General features: G+C 39.9%; 1 protein-coding gene and 1 long non-coding RNA gene across 14 annotated transcripts in view; one reads left to right on the top strand and one right to left on the bottom strand.

Annotated features, from left to right (window-relative positions):
* DOCK10 (dedicator of cytokinesis 10) overlaps positions 1–21,364 on the top strand; it is a 288,822-nt gene that overhangs the window by 112,625 nt on the left and 154,833 nt on the right. For 12 of the 13 annotated variants that reach the window (XR_009504315.1, XR_009504316.1, XM_059928828.1 and 9 more), the window contains exon 2: positions 7,808–7,927. The exons of the other annotated variant lie outside the window; for it this stretch is intronic. Coding sequence is in view for 10 of the 12 variants with exons in the window: in XM_059928828.1 (XP_059784811.1) it covers positions 7,808–7,927 (120 nt within the window). In the remaining 2 variants the exon portion in view is untranslated. The remainder of the gene's footprint in view (positions 1–7,807; positions 7,928–21,364) is intronic. 13 annotated transcript variants of the gene reach the window in all.
* LOC132369273 (uncharacterized) lies at positions 3,706–20,908 on the bottom strand. The gene is made up of 3 exons (XR_009504317.1): positions 20,843–20,908; positions 16,406–16,469; positions 3,706–3,751 (listed from the first exon to the last, which is right to left on the bottom strand). It is a non-coding gene; the product is annotated as an uncharacterized LOC132369273 (long non-coding RNA).

Below are 21,364 nucleotides of genomic sequence, written 5' to 3'. Positions count from 1 at the left end.
TTTAAACACAGATAATGTGGAAGTTGGTTCCATTCCAGTTGCACTAAGGCCAAAGGGTCCTGGAGGAACTTGAGATCTAAAGAATCCATGTGTCATTTAGATCTCTTGTTTTATTTAAGAAATGTAATCAGTCATCTTGATAACATTGAAGTTAATTAACAGCTGTGTTGTTTCTAATTTGTTCTGGAGATGTCGAGATTGGTATTTTTTTTTTTAGGTTCTGTCTAAAGACTGTGTAGATCCTCCTCACTGTTCCCTATTTGTTTGTCTGTAGGTCAAGATGTGAAGAGAATGTTTAAGTAATTGACATGTCATGCCCTACTAGAGCCTTCTGTACTGGTCCTGAAGTACATACCTATTTTTATTTGTTTTTCTGGGTCATTAGCCAGGATGAATAGTATTGTCAGCTGACAAAGGCATTCAGATATAAACTTAATTCTGTTATAAATACTCAAATTAGAATAAAGATTCAGATATCTGAAAGCGACAGGGGTGGTTGAGGAAAATAGAGGAAGTCTAGACTAGCATCACAGTAGACGCTGCATGTCACAGAAGAAATACGAAACATCTCAAAGGTAGGGGAAAAAACTCTTTGCATAATACTGTTTCTTGAAAAGATCAGATTTTTTTGAAAAGCAGAACCAAGCAAGTAGTTCAGATCAGACTAACTAGAGTAACCCTAACAGGGAGTAACCAGTGCTTGGCTCCCTAATTACACTTAACATTTACAGCACAAACATGTGGCCCCAAACACAAGGGGTTTGCTATAGAGATTGTTCTCCATTTCTCATCCCATCAAACCCTTTTCCTGATTTTAGTCCTTAGCGATCCTATTAACTCCCTATTGCTAACAAACTTGACTTGCATGTGTGTAGGTTAGAGCTACAGAAAGAAATTCTAAATATCTTTTGATAAAACTTTGATTGTTGTCTAGGTATTTATCTTGGCAAAGCTAATGAGTTTAATACTAAACTAATCCTAAATTTAATCCTTTTCTTTTGATCTGAAAATATAAATACAAGAAAATATTTTCTAGGTTGGTTTCTCAAGGAAAATAAAAGGCAGAATTTCAAAGTCACTTTCATTTGCTGATATACATAATTAGATTGCCTTCCTTCTTCCTACCGGTCATAGAGCGGCCTGACTTGATTCAGGAGATACACAGAGGAGATGCTGCCCTTTTCTAAATTTCAGTGCTTTTCCTTATGCTTTTACCTCTTTTGCTTCCAGTAGAATCACTAATTATCAAGGTTTATTTGTTTGTTTGTTTGCTTTTTAAGGAAATTTAGATAATAAACGTAAAAGCATGTAGGACAGTTTCTGGTACATGAAGAATTTAGTATCACCAGTTTGATTGGTTGGTTGGTTTGACTTGGTGTTGGGATATATTTGGGGTTAAACGTATGTGGTAATTTTCAATTGTTTTCGAATAAAGAAAAATCTATATTTGCCTGGCTTCTGCTGGTTCGCTTAACGCCCTCACATACTTCATCTCTTTGATCCTTATGACAACACTGCTGTAAGCAGGAAGTTGCCCTTTGATTCATTTGAGTCAGTCTCACTAAGTCTCAGTTTAAATGACTGTCCAAGTTACTTAGCTGGGAGGTAAAAGACCCTGGACTTCGAACTAGAGATTCTGACTTCTAATCCTTTGCAAGAGTGGCTAATGCACAGAGCTGCTTAAGTAACTTACCAAATGTTTATGGTTCCCTACAGAGCTCAAAATACTTTCGTTAATAGATTGCTAATTGTTCTTCCCTTTCTTGCTGACATTAGCTTCTAAAACCACATACATAATCTGTAGTTATTCTCCCTGATCTCTTTTCACCAGTGTTTTATTTCTCTTCTTTTAATTAATTGAGGTTGTTAGTGGTTGAACTTTCATGTGCTTTTCTATTTTCCCTCTTTGGTGGATTTTCAAAGGATAAACAATTTTAAAACCAAGCAACTCCCCAGTGTTTTCAGAGACATGAGAGTTTTGAAAGGCCAAGTTCATTTTTCACCATGATGAAAGAAATATATGTTCATTACAGAAAATTTGGAAAATGCAAAAATTCAAAATAACAAAATCCTAAACATCATAGTCCCATCTAAATATAATTGATAATATATGGATACAGATTTCTAATTCTTTTCTTTAAATTTTTTAAATTTTGTGCAGTTATTCAGTGTGCAGTATTTATTCCCACTTTCACTTAACAATACATAAGTAATTTTGCTTGTCATTGCAAACTTTAAAAACTCAGTTTTAATGAGCATGTATTGTTTCTTAGAATGGATGTGCCATAATTCCCTAATCATTCTTTACCTTTAATAATTTATTGTTTCCCATTTTTAGCTCTCAGAGATCTAGCTATTCTGGACTCAATTCTAATGTCATAATATGTGTGAATCTAGAACCATTGTCAGGATGAATTTGACTTCCTTTCCTTCCTCCTTTCATTGTCTTCTTTCCTTTTGTGGCAATACTTGCCATCTCGATCATGGACCCCAACCTCCTCATGTTTCCCCACAAAAGCCAATCACATGCAAAATGTTGTGAGCTAACTAGCTTTACTGAATATTTGAAGAGTTACAAGGAGAATTATGGCATGTACCACACAATTTTTCATTGATATTTTTCCAACTCCTATCCTATTTTCAGTATCCTTCCCAAAGCCCATTATATCACTAAGCCTTTCTCCACTACATACGATTCTTGGAAAATATAAATCGCTTTCTGTGAACGACAGCTCTGGTGTCTTCACCTTTTAGATATAGCCTCCACCAGCCTGCCTGCCTTTCTTAGCCCTCTTGCATTAAAGTGAATGTATTTTCTCCATCATGTTAGAAAGGTAATATTGCAAAGATATCCTTGTATACTTCTTGGATTATCTGTGTGATTATTTCTTTAAAATAGAGTCCCAGAAAAGGAATTCCTGGATGAAAGGATATAAACTTATTTACCCAACAGATATTTATTGAGCACCTATTATTTGCTCTCTGTACACATTAAATTTACAATACAAGTGCCTTAAATCCATGACTAGTGATAATTTAAAACTCACAGCCTTTATCTACTTAACACTTATGTGATGAGTACTATGGGTATAGTGTTGTTCTAAGAGCATAACAGATATTACCTCATTCAGTCCTATGATCTAACTCCTACTAAAATGTCCATTTTACAGATTGGGAAACTAAGGCACAGAGATTCTAACATGCCCAAAGTTCCATAGCCCATAAGTGGCAATGCCAGGACTAGGAGCCCAGGAATTCTGGTTCTAGAGTGCATGTTACAGTCTCTGTTGCATCTCAACATAGAAAACCTATAATCACACTTCCCTAAAACGAGGCTGCGTGGTCTAGGTTATTTCTTAGATTCTGGAGAGATGTCTAGGTTGATCATTTAGTCATTTGACTTTTTTCAGTGTTACATACTTCAAATGCTTAGATCTTCAGTGTCAATTCTACACCCATTTGCTTTTGAATTATAATTATGAAAATAATTCAGATGTTTGTGGTAGCACACCATGTTCTTGAAATTAGAGTCTTTAGCTAAAGCATGGACAGTCTGCTTGTTTCGGACCAGTAAACAGCTCCTGGCAGCTCAGGTTGTTACCAAGATGGCAGGTTCACCAATTCCAAGGCTTAGACTTGCATTGGCGTTCCATGAGAAGTTGTGGAATAAGGAGAGGGGAAGAAAGCATTTGTTTTTGTCACAGGAGCCCATTCTTCTGCTGTGAAGTCGAATTGGAAGAGAGCTATGGATCTGGGGGAGAAGATCAAACAAATGTCTTAATACTGTATCAAAAGAATAGCCCTATTCCCACATCGGTGCAACACCAGCCCTGCCACATAATGACGGGCACTGGTGGTTGCCTTTTCCCATGCCTGGAGTGATTTTAGAACAGCTAATGAAATTCATTACTCATTTGAGAGAAAAAGAGTAAGAGTAAAAAGCACTATAAAAGTCCAATCCAATTCAGGGTAATCTTGGCACATACCTTATCCCAGTTGGTGCATTTCCAAAGGAAAGAGGCACATTAAATTCAGGAGGGACAACCCAACTGTTGTAAAGCTGTAAATCAATGCTTCTCAGTTCTCAGTTTCACTCAACATCTCTGTAAGGAGCAGTAGTGAGAAATTAACTGACCCCATCATCTTTGTATACATCTGTCTCTTTGACCAAAACATGGAACCGACAGCTCTCTTGCTCCAGAGAAGACTACTGGTTGCATAGCCTGGATTCTCACCATCACAGATGCATAAAGCATCCTTGGCAAGCATCGCCAAATTCTAAGCTCTAGGTACTGTGGAAGATATCACTGTTATTTTTATTTATGAACCTCATATTCCCCAAATTATGAAACATTGAATATCTTGAATGTTGCACACTATTTAACAAATTCCCTGGAAAGTTAGAATTTTACTTATCCCCCAGAGGTCAAAACTTAATAAATTGTATGAAGCAGATCTGCTAGGCTTTGCAGCCCCAGGTCAAGATAACCTCAGTGCAACATTTTAAACAGGAAAGGCTTAGTAAACCTCCTTCGTTAATTGGCTGGCATGTCATAGCCTGAAGTGAATAACTAAAAATATACCTTCCAACAGATGCTTACAGGCTATGCCATCTATTGTGTGTATCAAGGAGAGTTTAGGATTTAGTTTTCCTGTGGTTTTATTAATAACCAGTGACTTGTGAACTCTGATTTTCCTATTGTACTAATTTAGGTGGGATTCATTTTAGGTGGAGTTTGGGCCCTAGTAAAAATAAATAAATAAACAAGTAAGTACATAAATAAATAAATAAATAGAAAGATCTTCTTTGAAGGTCTCCTTGACCTGCGGTTGTTTATTAACGCTCAAGTTTTCGACTAATGGGAGATAAAATTAAAATGATAGTGAGAACAAGACTGTAGAAGGCCTTCTAAAACATCCTTATGTCATTTGCCTTTTTTTTTTTTTTTTTGAGGCTTTCTCCATTTTATTTCTTTGGGAAAAGAAAACGAAGTCTTTCCATCGCATGTGGTAGAGATATATATTTATATATAATTTGTTTTGTGTTTGGAAATCCCAAAGCTAAGTCTGTTCATATTTTTTTCTATTTTTTTTTTCCTACTAATGCCTCCTCTTCCCCCTGCCCCTCTGGCCCAGGCCCAAGTTGTGGGGCAGGTGCATTGAAGGGTGAGTGGAATGGGCAGTGATTGCCAGGACAGCCCTCCACCCAGCTCAGAGATCTGGTGAGGGGCACCGACAGGGGCTGTGCAGAAGGACAGAGGCCACAGGGGCACTCCTGTTTTTGTGGCGGATGCACACCTCGTTAAACAGTCACCAGTCATGGGAGGAGGCTGGTCAGGGGTCGGGGGATTGCTCACAGTAGTTAAACCTATAAATCGCAACGCACACTAAGCCACACTCCCACGCTCCTATGCATGTCGGTGTGAAGAAGGGGGAGAAAAGGGAAAGTGTTAGTAATCACATCATGAGCTGTTGGTAGAAGGACATCAGACACTTGAGCTGAAGAAACAGTGAGGAAAAGGGGCTTACCAACCAACTCGATGGCAGAGATAAGAGCTTCCGGACCGTTTTACAATGCATTCTGTTTTATTTGCTATGTTTCATACACAAACACAATATTAAGGGGGAGAAAAGAGATTCCAGAATAAGCCAGGTGTTTCAGACTTGAAGGCTTATTGGGGCAGCTGGTAATATATTATAAATGTGACATCGTGATACAAATGAACTTATTTACAAAGCAGAAACAGGCTCACAGACTTAGAGAATGAACTTACGGGTACCATGGGAGGAAGGGTGGGGGGGAAGGGATAGTTAGGGAGTGTGGGATTGACATGTACACACTGCCGTATTTAAAATGGATAACCAACAAGGACCTACTGTATAGCACAGGGAACTCTGTTCAGTATTATGTAACAACCTAAATGGGAAAAGAATTTGAAAAAGAATAGATACATTTATATGTATAACTGAATCACTTTGCTGTACACCTGAAACTATCACAACATTGTTAATCAGCTATACTCCAATATAAAATAAAAAGTTAAAAAAAATTTTTTTTAAATGTGACATTGCAGGGTAAGAGAGATAGGCTACTGAGAGGTCTGTTGCTGACCTGCAGTGAAATACCACTACTCAAAGACATTCAAAGCCAACTAAAAACATTAAGATAAGTGAGCCAAAACAAACGTCTGGAGCCTGCATTTGCCTCTTGAGCTATCAATCTGTACTTCTTGGAATTAATTTTTGCCTGGGAAAATAGGGAATTGGAACCTAAAAGAAGTCTAAAATAGAATAATTATATCAAAAGGCAGGGAAAAGATGCAAGAAGGACTTTTTGCATCTTCTACTTGAAAATATTGAATGTCTCACAGCTTTCACTAAATGGATTATGTTGGGCAACTAAATTTCTTCTTTTCTCCAAGCGTGAAGCCCTGTGTTTTTATTTGCTAAATCAGCAATCTTAATTGAAGGGCCCTTCCAGAGAGAATATTCACCTTTCATCATCCTCCGTTTACTTAAGCATTTGTAAAATGGGTTTGTTTTTGTTCTGTTTCGGTGCAGAAAGTACATGGAAATCCTTGTTGTTGGCCCACCGTGTTACATTTTGTTTTGTTTTGTTTTTTATAGTTGGAAAAAAACATTGACTGCTACGTTGAGGAGCTCATTAGCAATTATTAAAATGTTGGTAACAGTTTCTGGAGTTTTACCAGCAGAGATCTTCCAAAGAAGGCTTTAGAAGTTGAAGCTAAATCTGTGGGCTTTGCAGAGCGGGGAGGGGTGGGGTTGGTGGGAAAGTGTCTGCTGATGTCATTGACATGAACAACGAAACACATTTTTTTTTTCATTTATGAGATCACTTTAGCATGCAGATTTCATGTTGACCACTCCAGCTTCCAGGAGCCCAAAAATAATCCAAACAATCATCCTTTTTTATTTAGGTTGCATGAATGCTTCATCCAAGGGCTAAGGGAACTTAGACTGTGTCCTTGGTCTTCTGTAATATTTTATTATTTATTTTGGGCTCCATCTTTCTCACTTTGTGAGTTCTATACAGTTTGGCGTAAACACATCAACTGTAGAATGAAACAACCACCTTTCTCCCACTGACATTTATCTCTTGGGGAGCTTCTTTGAGAGAGGTGCCTTTCCCCTTGGCTTTAGGAGTTTAATGTGGTGAGATTATCTAGCTATTTTTTCAGACTCTTCTCCATTTTCACCACACTGTTTCCATATTAATTGTGTTGTTCCATTCTACTAAAGAATTACCTAACTTCTCTCTATATCGGCAAAGAGGCTCAGAGCCAAGCAATTAATCCTGATACAGGATCCATGTTTCAGTGACAACTAAGACAGTCTGTGTTACTTTGATTGCTAGCAGGGAGCCAACGGCTTAAAATAGACCCAAGTAGACCTCACAAGGAAGTATCTAATTCATGAAAAATGATGATAATCATCATAATACTATAGCAAATAAGGAGAAGGCCTTTCTCCACATTAGCAAAGATCAGGTTTACATAAACATCTACTTTATGGATGTGACAAGGCTGAATACCATGTGCACTGGAGGCTCGGTGCTTAACTTACTGAGTGAGATGTCAGGTATTTCAAGATCTTCTCATATTATTTCAGATCTGGAAATAATAGTTATGTGGCTTTGCCCCAAATGCCTGGAGTCTCCATGACTCTCTTAGAAGGGTTGCACGATATCAAAGCTTTGGCGATTCTAAGAAATGAAATCCAACCAGATGTTGAGAAAAAGCAAGATTCTCTGTTTCAGTGGTTAATACGATATTTTCTTTGTCTACAGCAAGAAAAGCCCAGGCTTCTCCAGCCTCTGGATTATGAAACTGTCATTGAAGAACTTGAAAAGACCTATCAGAATGATCCCCTTCGAGATCTCCTGTTCTTCCCCAGTGACGACTTTTCAGTAAGTGTTGTCTTTTCAAGCCATCTAAGTTCAGGAGGGCCCCACAAGGTGATAGTAGATCCTCCCAAATTGTGTCCCTGTCTTTCCTTATAGATTTGGGGAGCTCAGCCCTCTTCCTGTGGTCACCCTACATCACCGTCATCACAGATGTAATGCATATCCAGCAATAGAAAGTGCCCAAGGGCCTTCTAAAGTTGGAAGATTGGAGGCTCAGTGATACTGTGGCCACTTGGGGTGGGAGGGTCATGGGGTGCTTCTTGGCTCCAGGTGGTACTTGTGTCCCTGCCAGTATCTTGGTTTCTAACCACTTACCTGGCCTCACAGAACACTTCCTCCCTTAGGCCATTTGTAACTGAAAGCTTCCAAGCAACTGAAACCAACCAAAGGCAGAGGCGGGAATCTCTTGGCACAAAAGATGTAGGTCTTAAAAATCACCCTTAATCGTGGTTGTCCCTTGTTTAGCCTTGTGGGCAAGGAAAGGTAGGCAAGCGCATCTTCACAGAAGGATTTGTGATCTGAGATGTGTCCCCTTCAGGACCATGCTCACTGGCACACAGAACACTCCAGAGGGTAGTGCAGGGAATGAATAAAAAAGAAATTCATTTTGGAGACAAGCACAGTAAAGTTATGGATGATGAGCTCCCATGTGTCCCAAGCATTCCACCTGTGGTCATCTGAAGCATGTTTAATTTGTTAGTGAATATCTATATAAACAGAGATCTCAATGCGCAGATGGTAACCTTTCCTTTTTTTGTAAGAGAAAGGTAGTTTCAGACATCACAAACATGAACATCTTTTTTGTGTGTGTGTGTGGTTGGATATAATTTCTTTCTTTTTTTTTTAACATCTTTGAGTATAATTGCTTTACAATGTTGTGTTAGTTTCTGCTGTATAACAAAGTGCATCGGCTATACATATACACATATCCCCATATCCCCTCCCTCTTGCGTCTCCCTCCCTCCCACCCTCCCTATCCCACCCCTCTAGGTGGTCACAAAGCACCAAGCTGATCTCCTTGTGCTATGCAGCTGCTTCCCACTAGCTATCTATTTTACATTTGGTAGTATATATAAGTCCATGCCACTCTCTCACTTCGTCCCAGCTTCCCCTACCCCTTCCCCATGTCCTCAAGTCCATTCTCTACATCTGCGTCTTTATTCCTGTCCTGCCCCTCGGTTCTTCTTAAAGCAGATGAAAAGGCAGCTCCGAGGTAACCTGTGGCACAGCCACTGTCCGCGGAAACCTCTGACGAGTCGCTGGGGCCCCAGGGCTTCCACTTCCTCAAACAGCCTCAAACTTCCATTCCTTCTCTTATCTTGGGGGCAGATCTGGCTTCTGGCTTCTAAAGGTTCATTTTTTTCACCTTTTTCCATGATTAATAAAAAAGAAGGTGCGTGGAAGTCAACAATTTTCTGTTCCAAGTACCAAGAATGATGGAAAGAAAGGAGACAGATTTGTAGACAGGAAAAAAGAAACTCTTCCCATCTGTTTTTCAGACTTTTAAATGTCTCTCGCTTGAGTGTTTGACACAGTTTAAAAGAGGCTTATCTCGGACAGAAATCTCCTTTCCATGGTCGGACCAGGCCACGGGGCCTGAACTGCAAGCACAAAGTTGAACCACGTTTTATTTTTTAATTCCGCATCCTCATTTTCTTTCAGACCGAGGGTAAACCTTGAAACAGTCTCTTTCTGTCAAACAGCACACTCACAAACAACTTGACACTTGGAGCCCCTTTTCTTCTAGCTCTGTTACTCAGAAATGCGTCAGAAGCTACTCCAAGTTCCCCCAGCTCAAGAAGAGAATGGAGGCATGTAGATGCGATGTAACATTTGTACTGAATTTGAATTTATTTTTTGGCATCTTTCCACACTCATTTAAGTTAAGACTGGTCTGATTACTCTGTGTCCTTTGCTATCCTTAACGGTGTAAACAGAGCATATAATAATGTACTTTGTTATTTTCCCAATGTAAACATTCCAATAAATACACTGAATCCTTTTATCTTGGGCTTGCTTAAGACCCATCTGTGGCCACCCCATTGCCTTCAAAACAAAGGGCAAACACTGTAGTATTTCCCAAGGGCTTCTCCACGATCTGGTCCTTGCCCATTTCTCAAGGCCATGGTCTTCCTCCCCAGCCCAACCCCCCACCCTGTCATACACAGTCACCCTCATTCCCAACTGGGGTAAAATACTAGCACAATTCTGAATGGAACATTCTATCACCCCTCACACGATGTCCTTCCTTTATTCATTCAACAAATATATAAGGTATAATACCGAATGTTAGGTATTAAAATATCTCAGAATGGGGAGACAGCAGTGATGAGACAGAAATTTCCTTGTTTTAATGAAGCTTACCTTCTGGTGGGAGGAATCAGGCAAGTAAAATAAGTGAATAAATTAATTCGCAAGATAATTCAGATAAAGACCAGTTCTGTGAAGAATGAACGGGGCCGAGTAATAGAAGTAACGAGGGGAAGAACTGAGCTGGGCTGGATGATCAAGGGCGCCTCTGAGAAGCTGACATTTGAGCTGAGCTCTGAATTCCCAAAGACCAACCCTGCTAAATAAAGCCTGGGGAAGGAAGGAGGGTTTGGGGCTGCAGGAAGCTGCTCCAAGGGCCCAGGAGAGGTCTGAGATTGAAGAACAGTATGGGTGGACAGCCAGAGTGGTCAGAGTTGAGGTCAGGCAAGGACAAGATAAGACATTTGCATCTTATTCGAAAGGCAAGTGGCGAGTCGCTGGAGTGTTTCAAGAAGGGGAACAAGTGACCCGGTGCATATTATTAAAAGCTCATATGGCCTCTGCATGGAGAACACGTAACAGCGTGTAGAGGAAGCTGGGAACCAGCTGGGAGCATAGCTCCCAATTGGCAGGTGCTCAAGAGACATTTGATGCCACCCTATCATCAGAAAATATTGTATTAGACAAACAGCTAAATTTTCATTTCCATGAAATGATATTTTGACAAACAAAAGGATAGTATTGAATATTATTACCACGTAAAGTTGCCAGTTTTTGAACAGCATTCAGCTGGATTGGTTGCCTGCTTTCCTACTCTACAGAGTAAGGGTTGACAAACAATGGCTCATGGGTGGCCTGTTACCTAATTTTGTATGTCCCGTGAACTAAGAATGGTTTTTATGTTTTTTTAAACACTACCCTGTTTTATTTTCTTCATAGAATTGATTAAATAGTTGAAGGGAAAAAAAGAATATTTTATAACCCATGAAAATTATATGAAATTCAGATTTTGGTATCCATAAATAAAGTTTTATTTGAACCCAATGACACCCATTCATTCACCTGTTGTCCGTGGCTGCTTTCATGATACAGCTGCAGAGTTACAACAGAGGTGCAGTAATTGCAGCAGAGAGAGAGGGCCCTAAAAGATTTACTATCCGACCCTTTACAGAAGAAGTTAGGGGATCCCCGCTATACAGTACAACCATGTTCGTTTTGGGGGGGTTTCCTCTCCCTCCATGTGGAGCAAAGCCCTTCTTTAAATGCCCTCTGCCACAGTCTGCTCCATCCACAGCCTGCATCACATTTCAGGGGTGTTGCTCGCCAACAGCAAGGCTTCTGTTCACCTGGCTAGGGTATCGTTTCCCAGGCCCATCCTTGAGCAGTGGGTAAGGATGCTCTGGGATATGTGTGCACAGCCCCCAGTCACCCAATGGGAGGTAGTAATTGAGTGGCCGCTCCAATCCCAAAGCATCTCAGGATGGAAGGAGGGGAGCGGCCCCAAACTCTCCACCCTCCCTCCAATGTCCTTTCCAGTTGTGCCCTACAGATGGAAGAATCTAGCTCACTTCTGTGTTGCCATGTTACCAAGCGCCCACACTTGCAGTAGACATGATTCATTATTTGGTTTGTTTAATCAATATTTATTCAGCACCCACAAGGCGCTGAATATAGAGCAGCACTTTCTAGACAAGAGAGACTGACAAGAAAAACAAAAGCCCTGTGTTTAAGGAGTGTGTGCCCTAATATGGATGAAAACTAAAATTGATTAAGAATGCTTATGGTTAAGAAATAACAAGAAACAAAGTCTTCATCTGGTCCTCTATACCCCTTAAAGGAGATTATTTTTTACCAAGACAGTATTCCATTCACACTGCTGGCCCAAGCCATCATCATCCTTTTTTGCCTGCATCCCCAGAAGTGGTCTTTAACTGGTCTTCCTGCATCCTTCTTTGCCTTGATTGATTTATTCAATGGAAGCTTTTGGAGATACAAGTCAGATAATGCCACGCCTCTAGTTAAAACTTTCCAGTGGTTTTCCATTGCCTTTAGAGTCAAATCCAGCTTCTCACCTGGCTCCTGATAATCTCTGAGCCGTTTTCTCCTAGCCCTGTTTCCCTTGGTCACTACACAGATACCTAGCGTTCTTTGTGTTCCCTGCATTTGCCCAGCCTGCCCCCTCTGTGGGGCCTTTACGCCCCTCGCACAGCTGGTTCGTGTCTTCCATTCACGATTCAGTTCAAATGCTACCTCTTCAAAGAACCATCTCTGACTTCCAACCTGCATTACCCCACCTCCACCCTGTGTTACTCTATCACATCCGCCTGTTTGCTTCTCTCTATAACACTTACCACTACCAAGGAAGATCTTGGTTTGCTTTTTTGCTCTCTCACCATCAGTGAGTAACCTCAAGCAGGACAAGGATGTCCCTGCCTTGGTCATGGTAAGACCCCCAGCAACTAGAATGGCACTTGGCACCAAGCAGGTGGAAAATGAATATCTATTTCACGAGTTGTCTTTCAGACACATGGAGGTTATTATTTTAGAATATAACTTTGAGTACCTTTAGGAACCAAAAAAGCTATTCTGAAATGAAATTTGAGAATAAAGAGAATGAAGTCATTGGTTTTGCTTGAGATCATTAATATGATACTTTCCTCTTCGACACAACTTAACACATCACCTTAAAAAAACAGTGCTAAGATCGGGATCCCTTTCCCCAGAGGCTCTTTCCATCCGATACAGTGACTGGCGCTTAGCCGCTATCAACAAAGGCTAATTTCCTCTTTGTAACACCATGTACTTATTCACTTGCTTTCTGTTACTAGGCAAGGGAGAAATCAATTCATATTTGTATTTTAAGTACCCAACACAACGTCTGGCTCGTGGGCATTCAGTAAAGATTGTTGAACATTGAATTGAAGTCGTCTTCTTCCTGATTAAGAAACCAAAGTAGAAGCATTTTCCTCTTTCTTGGCCCACGAGGTAGAAACTCTTCCTCTGGTGCGTGGGTTCTGGGAAAAAGCAGTGTGATCTTCTGTACTGCTTGCATCGTAATGATTACTTGGAATAAGTGGTCTAGATGCATTTATTAACTCATTCATTTCAAAAACATGCACTCCTTCAGTAATTGTATTTGCTACTCTTGTTTTTCTCATCTTTTTTTTTTGAAGCTGGTAGTAATAGAAACCTAAGCCCAAAAAATAAAGAATTTAGTCACCAAATTGTGGCTTCACGAAATAGGCAAGGAGAGTAAGAAAGGAAAACAAGAGCTAAAGAACAGTTTGCACAGGGAGAGCAGCTCGGTGCTTTGCGATGACCTAGAGGGGTGGGATAGGGAGGATGGGAGGGAGGTTCACCAGCGAGGGGATGATGGCTGATTCGCTTTGCTGTGCAACAGAAACTAACACAGTATTGTGAAGCAATTATACTCCAATAAATATCTATTTAAAAAAAAACAGTTTCAAGGACACAGTGAATCATATCAGGGAGTGTTTCAGTCGAAGGAGAAACTGATACAAAATAGCAGAACAAAAAAGTGAGAAAGGCAGAAATGAGTTTCTTGGTGAGAGAAAGATACAGAAAGTCTGAAGTGGATCATTTCTGGGAGATGTAAAAACCTTAAAGAAGAAAGTTCAGAGGTCCAAAAGCAATACTGACACTGTGGAAAGGCCACCTGATCACCTGTATTTCCATACTGCCCACCCCTGTCAAACTGCTCTATTTCCACTCAGTTTCCTGGCCCACCTTCTGTGAGCTACTTGCTGTAGACAGCAAGGACACCAACATGAACAAGAAACAGTACTTCCGCTTGAAAGGTTAGACTTTCAACGTTGGTCAGTGGCATCTTCAAAGTCAAAGGTCTACATTGCACGTCTGAAATAGCCTGTCGAGAGAGTTAACATAATCTTCTCAAATCCTTTCTTCATGTCAGTAGCTCAGAAGTAGAGTCTCAGGACTCTCCAATGCATCCTGCAATTTTCATGGCTTATTAACAAGGCTTCGTGAGCTGTGCTTTCTTAACATTTATTCCTTCATAGCATGTTTTTAGCTATAAAAAGCAACTGGTATGTGGGGACTTCCAGGCTCAACCACATGGGTCATTTTGTGAGAGGAAGCAGAAAGACCTTAATATGTTTTAAATGGAAAAGCAGAAAGGCCGTGATCGTTTATTTTTTTCTTCTTGCATCTCTTACTGAGACACAGCCTAACATTTTATAAGAATGTCAACCTCTTTTTAATCCTTGGCTTCTTAGCCTGAAAAGCAGACTTTAAATGGCTCTTGGTGTTCATGCAAGAACGCTGTGATTGCAATTTAAAAGCTAAGTAAGTCTTTCTCAAACTAGGTTATTCTTAGTTATAATATTCCTCTCGTTTACAAGCTAATGAAGCTGAGATTTGGAAAGGCTCATGTTCAAGGATGTAGAGTAACTGTGACGACAGAAATCAAACATAAGCACCTTGACTTTTGCTATTGGAGTTTCTGTCTAAACAGTGTGCTCTGAGCCAGCTGCTTCTTAGAAAAATAAGGTGCATGACTTGGGGAAAATATTAACTCGCTGCATCCCACAGTGAGTGGTACCATTACAATATTGCAGAGAAGGGATTCTAGAGAGCTTACTTTAATTCAGTAAGGATATGTGGAGACTGCTCTGGACTTGATTGTGCTAGGAATATATGTCCACATTAAGACTTCTATGTGAATATTCATAGCCTCATTATTCATAATCCAAAGTGGAAACAACCCAAATGTCCACAACTGAAGAGTGGATAAACAAATATGGTATATCCATACAGTGGAATATTATTCAGCCATAAAAAGGAATGAAGTACTGGGCTTCCCTGGTGGCTCGGTGGTTGAGAATCTGCCTGCCAATGCAGGGGACACGGGTTCGAGCCCTGGTCTGGGAAGATCCCACATGCCGCAGAGCAACTAGGCCCGTGCGCCACAACTACTGAGCCTGCGCGTCTGGAGCCTGTGCTCCGCAACAAGAGAGGCCGCAATAGTGAGAGGCCCGGGCACCACGATGAAGAGTGGCCCCCACTTGCCGCAACTAGAGAAAGCCCTCGCACAGAAACGAAGACCCAACACAGCCATAAATAAATAAATAAATAAATAAATAAAATTTTTAAAAAAGGAATGAAGTACTGACAACATGGGTGAACCTTGAAAACATTATGCTAAGTGAAAGAGGCCAGTCCCCAAAGAGTACCCATGGTATGATTCCATTTACATGAAATGTTCACAATAGGCAGATCCATAGAGACAGAAAGCTGATTCAAGTTGCCTAGGGCTGGGGAGAAAGGAGAAAGGGAAGTAACTGCTAGTGGATAGGGGGTTTCTTTTGGGGGTGATGAAGATGTTCTAAAATTAAATAGTGATGGTGATTGCATAATCCTGTGCATAGACTTAAAACCACTGAACTCACTTTAAAAGGGTGAATTTTATGGCATGTCAATTATATTTCAATAACAGTGCTATTTTTTTAAAAAAAGATTGTTCTAGGCATTAAGATAGGGATCGTGTAGGTGGCCAGAGACAGGATACCAAAAAAATCATAAAAACACATGTCTGCATTCAAGTACTTCATTCTTTAAAAGGGATAACAAAGTATACCAGAGACACAATAAAAAACATGGCAAAACATTTCATTTATAGTTATATTTTATCACCAAAGCAGATTTAATGTGGCTTGCTTACATACAAAAGTACACACACGTAAAATGACTGGCTGAATTAATCACTTGCAGAGCTTTTGGGTCTACAATATTCTACAGTTAAGCTGCAGACTTCATGGGTAATACAGACAGTAAATGATATAGTTCTGAGAAGAGAAGATGTATGTTGGATGAATTAGAGAAGATTTTCAAAAGAAGGTGGCATCTTTGTCAAACCTGAGATTAGGAAAGAACAAAGAAAGAAAAGGATTTTCTGAGAGGAAGAGGAGCACGGGCAAGGTATGTGCAGGAGTGAGCCCAGCACGGAAGAAAGAATGCAAGCAGCCACATGAAAAGGTGCCCTGGCGGCTTGGCTGCGGTGGGTTGGCTCACGTCTTAGGCCTGTTGCTCCTCGTGGGGCCATATCTGCAGGCCTCACACGGAGCAGGCTTCTTCGCCGTACCTCCTTGGAGAATGAGCTTAGACCACAGCCTCTGAGTCCTTGCCAAGGGGAGGCCCTGGTGCAATAAGTATATTTCTGCTGTTGGAACAGTGTGTTCTATTAATACTCACATTTTTCCATATGTAAAACGTTTCATCCTTACTGCCATGGAGGAGGTGAGACACATTTTGGAGCCTGGAAAATGAAGCACAGAAAAAAGAAGGGAAGTGACTTGCTCAGTGGTTTGCCTGTCCAAGACTAAAATGTCTTGAAACAGGTCTCCAAAGTTCCCTAATTATATACTTAAATACTATGATGGATGAATCTCCGTGCTTGACTTGGCTGGATGACGACCAGGGTCCAGTTATGGGCGACTGCTCGCTATTCGTGCACGTCCCATACAGTTTAACTTCAGCAAAACAAGAAGGACCTTCCCCTTAAAGCACGATGAAAGTATTCATGTGAATTCTCATGTACGTAAAAAAAATAAAATCACAATACTCTTCTGAATGGGGTAAAAAATGTTTTTCAAGCAACAAATGTAGCATAAGTGTCTGCTCTACTAGGATAGAAAACAATATCAGTGTTTTAATTTGAGAAATTTAGGCGAAGATTACTTTTAAACACACGCTTACGTTGGAATTGACCACAAAGTGTTAGTTAATAGTCCTTATTGTGAGGCTTGTTGGTTTCTCAAGCTCAGACTGATGGGTTACTCTAAACACCATCATTTTTGTCCTTTTCTTTGAGCAGCTGGGATCCACAATACCGTCAGAGGGAGCTTTGCTCAGCTCCAACATAGGAAAAGCAACTTCTTTTTTAGACTTGGACAGTGGCCTTTGGCCAACTGAGAAATGGCCCCTATGTGCTTGGAATGAAGTCTTCTGTAGTCATTTTAGCCAGCAGAATGGTAGCTGTGACAAAGCACCAAAGACTACCCACTGCAGAGTAGAAAGAATCAGAAAGTGTCAGAGCTGCCGTGGAGGATGTCTGAATGTCATGGACCTGAAACTACAAACACAGGCCTGCATGCCTCACTTCATAAATAAAAGGACAGTTTTTATTTCCAAATGCCTAATCTCTGGACAATAGGCCCTTATAAGACTCTCCCACCCGACGAGGAGCTTGGCTGTGTTCCAGTGCAGTCTCGGATCCGTCTCATGCTACTGAGCTCTACTGATCGTCGACCAGAGGGTTTATTAAAGAGAACAGGAAGTCTGTTGTGGCCAAGGCAATTTGTAGTGGTCTGAAAGCATCTAATTCTCAGAAAAGAAATTATTTGTAACCATGTTAATTCCCTTACTTACCAAATATGGCTCTGTATACTTTTTGTCTTATTTGATCGATTTATTTTTGCTTCAGCAGAGATACATGAAAGAAATTTAAAATGAGCAAGATGGGGATAGGGGGTGAAGAGGTACAGACTGTTATGTATAAAATAAATAAGCTACAAGGATGTGTATAGTACAACACGGGGAATATAGCCAGTATTTTGTAGTAACTGTGAATGGAATAGAACCTTTAAAAATTGTGAATCACTATGCTGTACACCTGTAACGTATGTAATATTATACATCAACTATACTTCAATTCAAAAATGAAAACAAAAGGAATCAAAAATGAGTAGAAGCAATACAGTTCTTAAAGTTGAAATTTTATGGAGGCCTTCTGCTTTTTCAAGCAAGTTCTCCAGCATTATGACAAACTATAACTGAGGTTAATAGCATGTTATTATACATGTATTCCTTTTCTTGTATTTGTGTACTCTGCAACGTGTTAGATGTGCATGTTGTAAAATATTGTTTCAGATTTATCACGTGGTTACATGAGGGTGATTCAGCCCCAGCTGCCTTATTTAGCAAAGAATCAACATCATCTCATAACTAGAGGTCATCAGGAATCACACATAACCATTGTACCTATGATTAATTTTTATTACCCCAAATTGAAGGAACTTCCAATCTCATACGTTGAATATGAGCATTAGCCTGTGTATTGGGGGCCCTAATCTTTACTCTATGGCATCACAAATCAAGTGAGCCCACCTTCCAGAAACCTGAGCCCACCTTCCAGAAACCTACCATTTAGAAAAAAAAAAAAAAAAGCTTCCTAAACCAGCTCAGTATTCACTCTATTGAACTATACCACAGAGTACTGATCTTAGTGGGACAATAGGTTTATGTTATAACTAAACAGGAAACTAAACTTTGGGCCCCTTTACTCTCCATCAGACTTAGAGTATTTTAGAGCAGCTATTATTTTTTTAAAGGCAAGAAATCAGTAAGAAACTGTGGTGGATAATGAAAAAGAGGAATCTTTTGCTTTTTTATATAAAAATTTTATTATAAAATGACTGAAATATAGAAAATTTTTTCAATTGGAGGAAAAAAATCCTTAATCTTGCCAGTAGATCACAACATGTAATGTTCCCTGGAAACGCATCAAGTTACACTGTGTGTCTGCAAATTATCTGTCCAAACAGGAAATAAGTTATCCCCAGATAATTGAAATCCAGCAATAATCCCCAAAGCTCAATTTAGGCATGGATTTTCATCTTCTACTCCAACCTTTCAATAGAGTTTATTTACTGTTTATCTTCTAACAGAGTGAATAACATAAAAGATGCAACTAGCAAAAGGAAATTCAAAAGGAATCAAAAATGTAAACTCTAGATAATAATGCATCCTAAATTGGCCCCAACACGCTTCACGTGGGAGGTAATGGTTCCCTGTGCGTGTATCTGTACTTGGCTTGAATCGACAGCCTTGTCCTCCGAGCACTTCCAAACTCTCTTCACACAAACTGCAGTCAAATCCTGGGGCAGATGCACTGACCGAGGGGCTCCGTATCTGTGTTTCAAGATGAGCATTTATTTTTGCCATATAATGTATCTTGATTATAGTTTTCTCATTATTTTTTTGTCCTCTGATCATTATTTTTGTCCTCTGATCCTGTTAGAGTCACATGACATTCTTCCTGTTTCAGTGTCCAAATCCCATCTTCCCAATATGCACGTACATGCGTGCACGCCCACACACACAGATACACGCACACACCACACCCACCCACACATGACAGACACACGCTATCAAGTACAGCATACCTTCCTGCATAATCACACTCACACACCAGGCACACACCACACACACACATTCACACAGACATACGTACACGCTACGTGCAACCACACAAGCTCACACAGACGCACACCACCCACACACCACATGCATACACGGAATGCACATTTACGTACTCACACACATTCAACACACTCAACAAGTAAGTACTGAGCACCCAACCAGGCGCTGAGGTTATAGCGGTGAACAAAACAGACCAAATTTCTTTCCCACGAGGAGCTTATATCAAGAGTGAAGGAAAAAAGGGATTTGAAGAAAATATGAGGCTAGGATTGGAAGAAAAAGAACGATGCTGCCCTTGGTGGCAGAGCTTGCAGCTGCGGCTGTGACCTCAGAAGACTAAATTCCCTGGACCCCTCTCCTTCCCAAAAGTAAGGATGGGTTTTAAGACTCTCATCTGTTTTAATAATTGGTCTAGAAAAAAATGCCCTTCATCTAGAACAGTTCAAATGAACCTTATTTTGTGCTTTAGAAAGGCTGATGAATCATTTGTGGGTTTGGGGATGTACAAAATAAAAGATCCCAACTGTCGGTACCATGTATGTTAACAGACCTATCATCCCAGCATCCTTGTAATCGCCAAGGAGTACAGACTAAAGGAAGCTGGTGTCTGGTAATGGAAAGCTACCATTTTATGGCATCCCATAAGATATATACAGGGGAAACAATCTATGAATTCTGTTTTAAATGTCTTCTATTAAGAGATTCTTCATATTTTTAGTAAATGTATATTCATTTAATAAAAAATTGTTTGTTTAGCATTGAAGTTGAAAATGTTTTATTTATTTCAGTGAAAATAAAGACACTAAAAACATGACTTACTTTCTTCAAGGTCCAGATTTACTGAATACCCTTTCTTCTCTCCCACTGTAATTGTGGCTACACACACACACACACACACACACACACACACACAGGGCTTCTGAAAGGGGCTAAATTTACCCTGTTGGATATTCAAGAGATTATTTACAGTAGGATTAAAATAATGCAGATTTAGTAGGTTTCATTTCAAATTATTTTATCAATAGCATTAAGAACAAAAAAGATACCAATATAAATAAACTAGTCAAAATATACAGATGCCCAAATTTTTGTGTTCTGCAGGGAAGGAAACAGCTTAAAATTATGAGCTTCACAGATAAAACAGTAATTGCAATACCGTATTGTAATCCTCCCTTATACACTGGGGATACATTCCAAGATCCCCAGTGGATGCCTGAAACTTCAGATAGTACCAAACTCTATCTATACATACTGTTTTTTCTTATACGCACATACATATGATAAAGTTTAATTTATAAATTAGGCAGAGTAAAAGATTAACAATGATAACTAATAATAAAATAGAACAATTATAACAATATACTGTAATAAAAATGACGTGAATGTGGTCTCTTTCTGTATCACAATATCTTATTATACTGTACTCACCTTTCTTCCTGTGATGATGTGAGATGATAAACGCCTAGGTGATGAGATGAAGTGAGTTGAACGATGTAGTGACATAGTGTTAGGCTACTATTTATTAGCTTTCTGACAATACTTCAGAAGGAGGGTCATCCTGGATCATGGAGCCCTGAAGATGTCGATGAGATGGCATGGTGGGGACAGACGACAGATTGTGACGGCTCGAGATATCATCATGCTACTCAGAACAGCACACAATTTCAAACTTATGAATTGTTTATTTCTGGAAGTTTCCACTTAATATTTTTCGACCCTGGTTAACCATGTGTAACTGAAACCATGGAGCAGAGGGGACTAACTGTAATGCCAGTGGTGGTAATCCAAAGAGGTTTGAATCTTCCCTCCTAGAGATTAAATTGGTAAGAACTATGGAAGTTTCTCTGTCTTCTCTTATCCTTAAATGCTAAGATCTCATACACTTCTTTATTGTGCCTTTGGTATAGTGGTCTGCTCAGTGCTTTAAGTTGGAAGGCTTAATTTCCTTTC

This window comes from Balaenoptera ricei, chromosome 7 (assembly GCF_028023285.1).
Source record: "Balaenoptera ricei isolate mBalRic1 chromosome 7, mBalRic1.hap2, whole genome shotgun sequence".
Lineage (NCBI taxonomy): Eukaryota > Metazoa > Chordata > Mammalia > Artiodactyla > Balaenopteridae > Balaenoptera > Balaenoptera ricei.
The sequence above is the reverse complement of the archived record's forward strand: the minus strand, read 5'-3'. Positions and strand labels throughout refer to the sequence as shown.